The 14010-nt window shown below is 41.3% G+C and overlaps 1 protein-coding gene across 6 annotated transcripts in view; it reads right to left on the reverse strand.

Moving 5' to 3' along the window:
- BMPR2 (bone morphogenetic protein receptor type 2) overlaps positions 1 to 14010 on the reverse strand; it is an 84572-nt gene that overhangs the window by 30510 nt on the left and 40052 nt on the right. For all 6 annotated transcript variants that reach the window (XM_083472710.1, XM_083472707.1, XM_083472705.1 and 3 more), the window contains exon 4: positions 11725 to 11904. In XM_083472710.1, the coding sequence (XP_083328836.1) occupies positions 11725 to 11904 (180 nt within the window). The remainder of the gene's footprint in view (positions 1 to 11724; positions 11905 to 14010) is intronic.

Here is a 14010-nt window from a genome sequence, read left to right on the forward strand (position 1 = left end):
ACTCACTAAATTATTTGAAACGCTTACACACTATGAAGTATTTTCTCGTTTCTTGCACTTTCATTTCAATAGGTTTAGCTAATATATCAGCTGCAACTTTGTGAGTTTTCAGGAAAGGTTACTAGCATATCTACAAAAAAGTTGTTACTCTCACACATGGAGCTACAGAAATCATATGGAAATGATTCACATGTAATGCTAAATCATGCTTTGGTGCTACAGGAGCCTTGCACTCATGCACTCGCTGCTCTTCTTTCATACTCTGCTTCAACTGGTTTGCCAACACACGTTCAACCAGCAAGCCATGGTCTGCGCTTCCCCCAGCAAACCAGAATGACAAAACGGCTTCAAACCATGTTTGCAATTCTAGTTTGGAGAGTAAACACAAACCACATTGGTCATGCTGGCTGGGACAGATGGGAACTGATGTCCAGCAAGATCTGGAGGGCACCACTTGGGTTATCGTTGGGTTAGTGTCTAGAAACCTTAGATTCTGTTTGCTGTTTGGAACAAACTCCAATTTCTGTCACACTTTATTATGGGAAGCTACTGTTTGTTCCAAGCAGCAAATTGACGTTCTCAGGCTTCCTCTCTTTGTGTACAAAGGAGAGAAGGGGAAGGGTTAGTGGGGAATGTGCAAGCCCAGGGCTTGTGCCAGTTCACTGTCGTAACATTAATTCTTGTTTTAGCATTATGCCTTGATCTCATGCAGTAGTCTCATATTCCTTAAGGAACTATAGATATTTGGATACAAAGACGATACGTTATTACTATACCAAATTTACTGTAATCCTGTTGTAAAGTGTTTTATGGCACTGCTTGATTTAACACCGAACTTTATTTGCATTATTTTGAACTAATAGTTATATCATATGGCTGAAAATTTGGTCAGCAAAATTAAGTTTACCCTAATATATTAAGAATGGTGTTGCTTCAACTACAAATGACCTATTCCAAAACAACTTTTCTCACTACAAAATAATCACGATCAAAATGTAACATCTATGAAGATTTCTCCAAGCAAGGTGTTAAGATTCCTGCTCATAGGTGTTTCCTGTACAATTTGTGTGGATTTTGCCTTATTCTACACAGGGGACTCTTGAGAGTCCCATGGACTGCAAGAAGATCAAACCTCTCCATTCTTAAGGAAATCAGCCCTGAGTGCTCACTGGCAGGACAGATCATGAAGCTGAGACTCCAATACTTTGGCCACCTCATGAGAAGAGAAGACTCCCTGGAAAAGACCCTGATGTTGGGAAAGATGGAGGGCACAAGGAGAAGGGGACAGTAGAGGACGAGATGGTTGGACAGTGTGCTCGAAGCTACCAGCATGAGTCTGACCAAACTGTGGGAGGCAGTGGAAGACAGGAGTGCCTGGCGTGCTCTGGTCCATGGGGTCACGAAGAGTCAGACACGAATAAACAACACAACAGAGGGGGAAATGCTCATTTGAAATTGACCCAAGATTTTTTTAGTTCAAAATGCTGTGACTTTTTTTTTTAATTGTGGCAACAAGTTCTCTTGTTTCAGTTTTCAGTCATAGAATCTGCCTACTGCTAGGCACATACTAGAAGGCGTAAAACACTATTCATTACCAAAGCAGCCTTTTCCTAGCTCTAAGCCTAAGTCTAAGCCCAAGTAATGAAATTTCCTGGTGATGCAACTGCTTGGGAAGAAAAGTTTGTAGAATAGTACTGTACGCGGGTGGCGCTGTGGGTTAAACCACAGAGCCTAGGACTTGCCGATCAGAAGCTCGGTGGTTCGAATCCCCAAGACGGGGTGAGCTCCCATTGCTTGGTCCCTGCTCCTGCCAACCTAGCAGTTCGAAAGCACGTCAAAGTGCAAGTAGATAAATAGGTACCGCTATGGCGGGAAGGTAAACGGCGTTTCCGTGCGCTGCTATGGTTCGCCAGAAGCGGCTTAGTCATGCTGGCCACATGACTCGGAAGCTGTATGCCGGCTCCCTCGGCCAATAAAGCGAGATGAGCGATGCAACCCCAGTCAGCCACAACTGGACCTAATGGTCAGGGGTCCTTTTACCTTTTTTAGTCTGAATATAAGCCACACACACCCCTTAAAAAAAAGGAGGCTTGTATAAAATCTGAGAGCAGCTGATAACTGCGCTCTTACAGGTAGAGAAGCTGTGATTTAAGATGAGACCTTGGATGGAACTGATACTTGAAATTCTATCCTTCAGTAGTTTTGTAAAAGGATCACTTGCGCCACTCAACAGATGGTGCTGGAAGCCTGACATGTAGGAGAACCAAGGGGTTCCACAGGTTCTCTAAATTGCAAAAGCACTGGATGGTGCCCAAGATTTATGGTATATATACAGTACATTCCTTTCAAAGAGACCTCATATTAGGGGTTCAGTATATATTCTAGGGCAGGCTTCCTCAACCTCGGCCCTCCAGATGTTTTGAGACTACAATTCCCATCATCCCTGACCACTGGTCCTGCTAGCTAGGGATCATGGGAGTTTTAGGCCAAAAACATCTGGAGGGCCGAGGCTGAGGAAGCCTGTTCTAGGGCAGCTTATATTCAGTCCTGTACAGTAATTCTTCTAGTAAGGCTTGGTGGTATGGTAATTATATGGTCTCTGACATTTCACAAATTTAAAAACAGAGACACCCACGAGCGGGACTAGGGGATGAGGCCTGGTGGTTTACTAGAAGCAGAACAAAACAGACTGTGATATGTGCCACAATAAGAAAACAAGACTCAGTGAACAGGTAACTCCAGATAGCCTAATCACAGCATAAAAAACAGCCATTTACACCAGTTCCACTTGGTCTGGATTAAATCATCAGTCCTTCGCCGATCAAATTCCAGTTCAGAACCTCCCACTGCCTTCTGGAATCTTATGAAAAGGAGACTTGAGTTGAGGTTACCAGCATCCAGCTTCCAGATAATCTCTCCCAGGAGTTTCAATACAATGTTACGCCATAGTCAGTTTTAATATATCATGGAATTGTAGAGTTGGAAGGGACCCTGAGGATCACATATCACAGCCTTGCATGATCTGTGCAGCCAAAGGGTTAAGTGGTAGTACCTCAATACAAGTTTCTGGAATCTGAATTCCAGAATGGCTACAAAACACATGAAGTAGCAAATAAAGATGGTAGCTCAGAGCATACACAGTGCGCCTTTTACTCCTGGAGTAATAATACCCAATTTCCTCTTATCTAACGATAAGGCTACCTGCTTGCTTGCACAGCTGCAGATTTTATCCATAGCACCTCTCAAAATTAAGCACTGCAATGTGAAGTCGCCTCAAATAGTTAATGAGCATGGAAGAAGCAAATTACCAAGCCAGCAGCAACTGTCTCCTTTCCATGACGGCAAGATCAATCAATCATTTCCCATAGTCAGACAGTGCTTTACCACTAGTCTTGGGGAAGCCTGGAGGCTTCAAGCTAAGCTTCTTCCTTCCAGCTGACCTGTCCTCCAGAGAAGTAAACATTGAGCTACATCTTTCCTGCTGAAAGAGTAGTGAGAAAAGGCAAGGCAAGCCACGTGATGGAACTTCGAGGCACACAGGCACTTAAGACGGATGGGCTTTCTTAAATAGTTGCAGCTCTCCTCCTGGATACGTGCACCAAAGTTAGCCAGAAGGAAATCTGCAAGTCCTGCTACTTTTAAAAAAACACCACCTCTATATGCATGATTGAAACGCTGATAAGATTTATGTAATTTGTTATACTAAGGAACTGAATGTACTACACTTTGCTCTTTTGTTGTAAGTTGTTTTCTTTTGTTCAACAGATTTGGAATTTTAAAGGCTGAGCTGTACAGTGGTACCTTGGGTTACATATGCTTCAGGTTACATACGCTTCAGGTTACACACTCCGCTAACCCAGAAATACAGTGGTGCCCCGCAAGACGAATGCCTCGCAAGACGGAAAACCCGCTAGAGACGAAAGGGTTTTCCGTTTTTGCGTTGCTTCGCTAGACGAATTTCCCTATGGGCTTGCTTCGCAAGACGAAAAAGTCTTGTGAGTCTTGCCTTTTTTTTCGCTTCCCCCCCTTTTTCTAAGCCGCTAATGGCCTTTTAGCCGCTAAGCCGCTAAGCCTTTAATAGCCGCTAAACCGCTAATAGCACTAATCCGCTAAGCCGCTAATAGGGTTGCTTCGCAAGACAAAAAAACCGCTAGACGAAGAGACTCGCAGAACGGATCATTTTCGTCTTGCGAGGCACCACTGTAGTGCTTCAGGTTAAGAACTTTGCTTTAGGATGAGAAGAGAAATTGTGCTCCGGCGGCGCGGCGGCAGCAGGAGGCCCCATTAGCTAAAGTGATGCTTCAGGTTAAGAACAGTTTCAGGTTAAGAACGAACCTCCAGAACGAATTAAGTACTTAACCTGAGGTACCACTGTAGTTGTAAGTTGCTCAACAGATTTGGAATTTTAAAGGCTGAGCTGTAGTTTGCCTGATCAAGTTAACTTTCCTTAAAATCTGAATGCATGTGGGTTTTTTAATACTCCAAGAGAAAACACACACATTCCTTGTGTGTTGCCCCCAACCCCCCCTGGCTTGGCATGGGTGTAGTCAGGGGGGGGGGTTGGGGGCAGCCGCCCCCACAATCAAGCAAATAAATAAAAATATTTAACTAGCTGACCGATTGCATTGCAGATAACTCTCTTCTGCCCTCCACCCCAAACATAAAGCTTGATCCCCACTAAAATACATACGCCCATGCACCTCTGAACGTTTCATGTGACTGCATGGTCTCTCACATTTAAGTATGCTGCATATAAAGCATGCTGTGTTCCTCTAAGCAGTTTAAACACCCTGGCTTCTCCCGTGTTCACAGAAAGGCAGCTCTGGCAAATTTAAACAGCTCATGGGTGCTTATATGCGATGGCAAGACTTGTACAAGCAGGCACTTCCTGCATGCAGATCAGACGGGGAGCCGCCGTCTGCCTTATTGGAGCCTGGGATGTTTCTGTTTACAAATCCTGGAGCCAGGCCGGGGCACTGGCTGGAGGCGTGCCGTCTGCTTCCTTGCTACACTCAGCCTTTGTCTGGTTTTACTGTGTCAAAGAAAGAACAACCCTGCTGTGTTTTCCGCAAAGGATGGTTTCAATACAATGCAACTGCTGGGGCTCCCTCCTTTTTTCACAGCCGCGCTCAGAAAGGTAGTCTACGGATTAGTGAATTTACGCTTTCCCTGAGAAATACGGGGTGGGGGGGAGAGAGCTGGCCTGCCCCCCAAATCATTTAACTCGTAGGCAAGAACACTTGCATTCATTATTTCATACAAAAGAAAAAGAATCATATTTCAATTGCACCCCTTAGACATACGTTCTTTTCTTATGCAACAACTGCATGCCGTATTTTTGCAGCATACAATACTTATCTAGAAGCTATCATTTTACCTCTTCCTTAAAAAGTTTTTATTAGTGTCCTGAAGAAACATTTCAAAGAAAATTCCGTTTCAGTTGTTCACTGCGGGTCATGCATTTTTAGCTTCGTTGAACAGATGCACTTCTTAAACTGCCCAAATGTACATAGTGGCTTAGCAATTTAGTGACAGTGAAAAGAAAAAAATGAACTGTTACACTGTTAGCCTTGCAAAACAAGAATGAAGCAAAACTGCCTCTGGTTTTCATAACCTGAACAGTTTTCACAGTCTTTCCGTGTTTTCCACATGGTTCTTATTATAGTTTTATACAAGTATTTTGTATTTATTTGTATTAATCATAAACATAAATGATATTAAGTAGCAGACCTCTTAAACCTGATAGCATATGGTTCAGTACGGAAAATGCCCTAAAGACTATTCGGTATGTGCAGAAGTTTCCACAGCCTTCAGGTCATTCTCCATACTGAACTATATAAGACGCCTGCTACCTAATATTGTTTATTTGTATGAATAATACAAATAAATAAAAACTTGTATGAAACTATGCTTAAATTATGTCAGCTATACAACCTACCAATTTTATGGAATGGTGGTATGTGAATATCAAATAATCTAGACATATTATTTCAGGTAAGGCTTAAAATAACATTTAATAAATCTGTAAATTTTTTAAATATTGACTTGGTTGGATTAATATTGGAATGCACAACTTGATTGAACCCAGGCATTCCTAAAAATGTCTGATACAAATATTCATTTATTCTCAATCTGAAAGATTTTTTTCATCTTCTAATAATAGCCAAAATCATATTCTTAAAAAACCCAAGAACCATAAAACAAGTATCTCACTTCTCATCATTGAGCCAGTGCTAACAGAAAACACAGCGAACAAAATGGCTCATAGCCTGCTAATACGATCTTGGTTTCTATAGCAACTGAGCAATGTGCCTTTTATTTATGTTTAAATATTATTTGCAAAAACACAAGATGCATTCCAAGAATAGTACAACACAATACTAGTTAGGCATAATCTCTAGGGGGCTGAAAATGTTCAAATTGTGGAAGCTATGGAGAGGTAATGAATTCAAGTCATTGACAGGAGAATGTAAATAAATGCTTTTTGGGGCCTTTCCAGGGGATTTTTTTTCATCATAAAATGTGCATGTGTTCCTCAATTACGATAGGGACACAGGAGTCATTCTTTGGGCTAGTACTTCTGTTGCTGTAATACTACATTTTCCACCTGCAGTTTAAGCCTGACATCTTGTTGCTGGGGTGGAGGGGATATTCTTCTATTAGCTGGCACATCAGCTACAATTGTGCATGCTTTGTTGAGCACGATTGCTGAGTACTGTGAAGTTAGTGCCTGCAACATAATTAGAGATGATGACTAGTTTGCTGCTCTCTCATACTAATGCCAAAGTTGAGCAATTCAGACACAAGCTGCTCCTTTAGCTGTTAAAAGCAGCTTTCCTCTGGAGCAAAGCTGTACTACACCAGTGGCATTTAGACAATCAGATCTCAACTTATTAACCAGATATATTCCCCCCAATACACAACTGTTTGACTCCTGCCTTTGTGTACGTTTTCCCTTGACTATAGTTTTCCTTTTCGCCTGAACCAGGAAATGATAGTTAACAACTTTGAAACATGCTGCAATATTAAGCTAACTTTAAACTGCAGCTTAATTAATATTTTGGAGTGCTCCCAAGCTGTTAACCATACTTTCCTGGTTTGGACATAATGGGAAACTAGAGTCAAGCCTGTCTGCCTTGTTTGCCAACTTACATAAAGTAGCTGTATATGGGAACACTAGGTTCATTCATAACTTGGCTTACTAAACAGGTATGTACATTTTATGCAAATTGTGCTTTTTCATTATTAAAATTTCAGGCTTAGTTCTTTGAAGATTGCAGATTCATTTCTCCAGTGCTAAAATTCATATTTCCAACGTACGTACAAACACAAAGCATACAAAGCTCAGCAAGTTTCCTTTTTAACTATTATGCTAGGATAGGTGCTACTGGAGCAATAGGGGGAAATTGTCCCCCCCCCCACTGTAAACTGAAGTTTAAATGGATATATTGCATTTAAAATGTAACCAAACAAGTAACAGGGAATTCCTATGTATATTCCTAAGGGAATAGAACAGAGAAGGACCACAACCTAATAAAGTAATAACAATGAGGAGAAAGATCTCAAGGATCCTTTAGCCATGAAGGCAATGATTTCGGTATATTAACTAACATTCCACATGGTGTTAAAACCCTCATGTGTGATGTGTGAATCAGAAGTATTTGTCGGCTAAACTTGTGTTTGCAAGTTTAAATTCTGAAAAATATTTGGAACCACCTTAATTCATACCAAACATTTTATTAAAATCTGTTTTCTTAACTTAGATCGCACACTAGTTTGGCTACAGTGCAATGTGAATAAGCCTTTAAAAATCCAGCTATGCAGTGAGCATGAAGCAGGCTCAGACAAGTGCCATAATTTCCATCAGTGTATGAAACTTTCCTTTAGAATTCCATCTTTGCGTTAAGAGAAAAATATACAATTTTTTAGGCTGGTGTAAACAGAGGCAGAAATAGGGCTGTCTTAAGTCTACAGAGCTGCTGCTTCAACTCATCCACCAGTACCCATAACTTTGGGAAATTGTAGTAGCGTGAAATACAGTCAGTCCTTAGCTATTCATAAGATGGTATCAGTAAACTAACTACAACACTAATGTTTATTTAGAACTTCTGGCAAACTAGAGAATGTACCACAAGAGATAAACCAAGACAAAATAGCAGGGAATGGGTATTGCAATGCATTAATTGGTTTCCAGATGGCACACTGAATCTCTGAATGGCCCTAGCAATGCATTAAAACAAGGTTTACATTGTAGTTTTTCGCCAAGATGCTAGCAAACAAAAGTCCCCAAGCTTGGACTTCAAAATGAACTTTGGGAACTTTTAAAGTTTCTTCAAACTGCAGGCAAGCTTTTAAAATTCTGAAATTATTCTGTCTTGAAATAAAGCATAAAAAGCTGGAGAAGAATTCTGAACTGCCCTCTGCTTATCTTTTGTTAGCTTTCTCCTTCAGCAAAAAGCCTTCTTTGCCAGGATCTATCTACTCAAAACACACTCCCCCTTCCTGACTTGAAGTTGCAGTGATGGAAGCAGAAGAAAAGTTGAGAAGTAAATTTTATACTACGGCAGCCCGGAAGAGAACATGCCCGCCTTCAGTCTATTTATTTCTTAGTACAGCAATGCAATATTGTCGTACAGGCATGCTGTAGAGCAGTGATGGCCAAGCTTGGCCCTCCAGTTGTTTTGGGACTACAATTCCCATCATCTCTGACCACTGGTCCTGTTAGCTAGGGATGATGGGAGTTGTAGTCCCAAAACAGCTGGAGGGCCAAGTTTGGCCATGCCTGCAGTTGAGCGAAGCTGCAATCATGCTGGCCATGTCATTTTCTGGGAGTGTCTCTGTACGCCATGCAGGGAGAGGGAAATAAGATGGGGGACATGAAAGCAACTTTGATCTGCAGTGTACCATGACCTCACCTTGTTCTGTTAGCGCTTTTTTAAAAGGGGAAAGAATAATATCAATTGCGTGCTGCCACCTAGTACAGGAGAAGAGACCGAACAAGCACTGCACAAAGGGAGTCAACACTTCCCCCTTTCTTTCCTTAAACTTTTTTTTACAAACTCCAAGTGCATCCAACAATGCATGCTGAAAGTTTAGAAGGGAAAATAGAAAGAAAGGGGGACCTGTTAGTTTCTTTCTTTCCCACAGCCTGGAAGTGAGAGAGGGAAAGGGCAGGAGGGGTAGAGCAAGGGAAAACACATAGGAAAACAGATCACAGCACAGTCGCTTTTCAAGCCGGGGACAAAGAGAGGCAAAACTGGCAGTAACAGAGTAGCATGCTGCTCTTCAGCTAATGAAACACCAGTACCATGGTGACCCCCCTCTTATCTCCCACCTACTATTCTTTCTGCCTTCCAACCTTAAGGCACCTGTATGTTCATTTTGCTTCTCAAGCACAGCTACTGATCATAAATCATCTAACTATTAAAGAAACAATTCTGCTCCAGAATTAGAAATTTTATCTTGGTATGCAAAGCACTCTTGCAAAGCATTAACAATGCATATATGGCCTAATTATTGTTCTGAGGGGTTTACAGTCTTACAGTATGGGGCTTGCAGGATGCTAACTCAGCATTTGTCTGTTAGGGAATATTAGGGAATACTAGTAAGTCCAAACTGCATGATTTGTATACCATTTAACTCTCCACAACTATCAATTTCCAGCAGATATTGAGAGCAATATTTATTTTGTTCTTTTAAGATGAAAGTTCAGTTTAGCCCTGCACTTCAGTACTGGTTAGTAATATCAGTTTCTTCCAATATAAATTATAATGAAAATAATGAGATGAAATAGCAACAGGGAATATGAACCCAAAGAAGACCATTTCAGATTCTTACTGCAAATAATTTATCCTCTTTGTGGTTTCTTGCGAAGCCTCAATCTATGCATATAGAACTTTGAACAATATTCCTTTCTTGCTGTCAAACATCCCAGTTTCTGAAATCACATTGTTTAAATACCACACAATAGATTTCCATTATTTCCTCCCATGTTGCCTTAAGGCTCTCTCACTATAAAAACATAATCCCTTCTACACAATATTAATGGTTATATGCAGGTTATATTAAATACCACAAATTTAAATTCTGTGTTGATGTCTGAAAACATATGCTCTTACGTTAATATACAGCATTTGCAGCTAATTAGGAGCATTACTTGTTTTCCAGGACTATATGTATTTTGACATCTACACACAAGCCAGAGCAATGTCTAAATTGTCTTCCAATGTTGCAATTCAAAAAATAAATCTAAAGCTGGGCAATGGATATAGATAGCAAATAAATGATTGTAAATATATAGGCAGTTATCTCCCGTTAGCCTGGAAGTAAAAGAGAGCTTTGGGTCGTGCTGCCATTCCAGATATTTTCTATCAGCATGTGATCCCAGTCTCAGAATAATTATAGCTAAACAGAAGTAGGAAAAACAACATTGCAATGCAAAATGTACTGTATTTTTCGCCCTATAGGACGCACCTCGGTTTTTTTTTGGGGGGGGAATGAATAAAAAAAATTATTCCCCCCCCCAGCCGCAGCTGCCGCCCCAAGCCTTGCGCACACCTGCCCGAAGCACGGGGCGCCCTCCGGAGGGCGCCCTGTGCTTCGGGTGGCAGGCTGCTGCCCCAAGCCTCGCGCGCCTGGCGGAACCTCCCGCCGGGCGCACAAGGCTTGCAGACACCCACCCGAAGCACGGGGAGCCCTCCGGAGGGCTCCCCGTGCTTCAGGCTGCAGGCTGCTGCCGGCAAGCCTTGTGAGCCCGCGGGAACTCCTGCCGGGCTTGCAAGGCTTGCGGATAGCTTCCTGATGCCTCTCGCTCTCCAGTCTTCAGCGAAAGCCTGCATTCGCCCCATAGGACACACACACACATTTCCCCTTCATTTTGGGAGGGGAAAAAGTGCGCCCTATGGGGCGAAAAATACGGTAACCTCCATATGCCTAGTACAATTCTGTACTGCTGTGTTTATGATTTGTGTTCTCCTTTGCAGTAGCCTCACAGATGCCCATGTTTGAAGTACTCCAAAGCCACCCTAACAATCACACAGGGCAGAGTCAAAGCTAGAGTGGAAGGGGGGGGGGGGCTTTTTTTAAAAAAAAAAAACCACTGTGCCAGCTCCAGGAACTACAGGGTGAGATCTCATTTTTAGAAATATGCAAAGAGTTAGTGATGGCTGGGAGTTTCTTGAAGGTGAAATATTGAAGTTATAATCTAAACAATTCCAACAAGGAAGAGAAGTACTGTAGGAAGCATCTAAAGAAACCAGTGTGGCTGCATAAGAAGCTTTTAGATGAGCTGAGATTTAAAAGGGGCATGGATAATGGAAGAAGCAAATCACAAAGGAAGGATATAAAGACGCCAACACTTTCAGGGAGAAGGTCAGGAGGACTAAAGCTCAGAACCAAGCTCAACCTTGCAAGAGAGGTTAAAAGACTAAAAAGGGTATTTTGAGCTATTTCAAAGCAAGAGGAAGACCAAATAGGTCCTCTGCATGGGGAATAAGACCATGGCAAAATAATATTGCCACAATGTTGTAAAGGCGAAGCCTAAGTTATTTTTAAGGTGAAACATTGTATAATACAACAGACAGCTTACATACTAATAGAAAAACAAAGTTAATTTCAATCTTTAAGTTCTCATCAGTGCACTGCATGTGGAGTCTATTAGTAGCAATGCTTTCTCAGTTGCTCTTAAATCATGATTATCACACAGCCTGAAGCACTCTGACTCACTGAAAGGCGTTCCATCGGTAGGGTCTGCTGGTGGAAAATTCTCTGTGAAGTTGAGATTGCACAAGTTGGAACTGCAGCAGCAGAAACGATATGTCCCATTCTGAACCAAGGAAGGGGTGGTTGTGACGATGCACTCCTCAGAGTGACAGTCTTCAGGGTCTCCTATATGAGACCAGCATCCTGGAGGGGAAAAAAGGTTGTAAATCAAATAGCAGTATTTCTATTGGCTATTTATTTAGCTTGTGAAACTTTCTACATGTTTTGCTCCTCAACTTCATGCTCTTATTAGATTGTCTCTCACCTAGAAAAACCCCTCTGCCTTTTAAGACCAGGGACACACTGCTCTGAATCTTTTCCTTAAAAGAAGTATCACCTACTGGGACTATGGGTAGGGTCTTTTGCAGCTCCATGACTTTTTGACATTAGGACATTTTTCTTTCATCCTCTGTTTTTAAATATATGCTCCTTTTCTTAAATGGGTTGTATGTGACTTGGACTATGTACTTTCTTTAGCCAATTTAACTGCATTCTCTTACGTGGGTGGATTTCACTATTGAGACGTGCATTTTGTACTAATGCTTTAATGCTGAAAACAGATTCAATTTCATGGAAGAAAAGTTGTATTAAAGCAGATAAAAGCCTACACAAACATATTTCATTCCAACAATGTAACCACTGTCTGTGTCCCAAAACTAAACAGTCTTATGACCGTAACAACCTGGTGCTGGCAAAATATCAAATGCACCATAGTGTCTTCAAATTTTTCATTGGTTTACTGATTTGTGATTCATTTACATTATCAGCTGCATACCAGTCCTTTCATTCCACTTCAGAGGTGTGTGTGTGTGTGTGTGTGTGTGTGTGTGTGTGTGTCTTCGTGTGTGTTCAAGGGTTAGTCAGAGGCTGACAGGAGCCCTTTGAAACTAATACATGTTCTTGATTCATTTCTCTACCACACCAGACCAACAGATTACACATACAATTGCAGGGGTCATCATGTCTGGCATGCAGGAAGTGGACAGAGCACAGTATTCAATTTAAGTATGCAGTGAGTCTTCCTGAGCTAAGACAGTGAGCAAAACAGTGTGGCTAAAATTTATCAAGACTCCTGAACTGTTGACCTCTGAAACAAACCACAAGTGAAGCATTCCCAACTGTGTAAGCGAGTTTGCATTATCCTGGCATTTTGCCTTCATGTTTCCAACAACTACTGGTTATGCTGGTTCTTTAAATATCACACTTTGATTTAGTTAATGAACCTGCATCTAACATTTCAGCTTTTAAGGGAGGTACCATGTATTTATACCACTTTTGCATGTTCCCGTCCCCTGCTCCCAAAAAACTTCTTTTTTTCATTACTGTATGTAGTTTTAGGGTCTAATTACGTATTTTGCTTCATAACTTTCCTTCTGAGAGGGCTAGAGACTTATTTTTTTAAAAAAACACGAAATGGAAGTTCAGAGTCTGGGACCCTTAATGATCAGTAATGGAACTTCCTTCTTTTGTATGGCTTATTCATTTAATCATCCTTATTATCCAAGACTGCTCAGTGTTATGTTAGAGACTATCCTCTATGCTCACTTCTAATTCATTGTTATTACCTATTACTATTTTCATTAAACATAAGCACTATGACCTTGTTTTTGCTTTCTGGTAATTTGTACAGTTTTATCTATTTCTACTTAGCAGCTCTGTTAAGTTTATACTATGAATCACTAGCATATCAAACTTTAGATTGCCATGCATTAAAAATTTCTATAAAGTATGCTTGAAAAAATTGTGGCTTGGCATAATTGTAATGTTGCCCAGAAGCCTAATAATGATTAAGCTATTGGGAATGCCCTATGGACATGCACACGGCTTTCCCAAGTGAGTATCCTCCCCACCTTTTCAATTTGACCATCGACCATTAACTTACATTAATGCTAACCACCATTTGCAACAATGGATAGAAGCAGCTTTGCAAATTTGCTGATAACTATGGTCATCTTAACACCACTGAAGATGGAACTGTAGTTAGCTTTAGCTGGAGGAGGAGAGGGGGGTGCAACAATGAACTGGGAAGGAGTCAGGAGTCATACAATTAAGAGAATCAGAGCTTTTTTCAGGGTGTGTCATAGACCATCTGTCCAACCCCCTGCTCAATTCAAGAGTCCCAGAACTAGAGCATCTTCAATATATGGCTAGCCAACCTTTGCTTGAAGAACTCTAGTGAGGGAGAACTCACCACTCTTCTAAGTAATTGATCCCACTGTTGAACTGTTCAATAAGTTTCTCCTAATGTTC

The sequence above is a fragment of the Podarcis liolepis genome (genome assembly GCF_965112155.1).
Source record: "Podarcis liolepis genome assembly, chromosome: 1".
Classification (NCBI taxonomy): domain Eukaryota; kingdom Metazoa; phylum Chordata; class Lepidosauria; order Squamata; family Lacertidae; genus Podarcis; species Podarcis liolepis.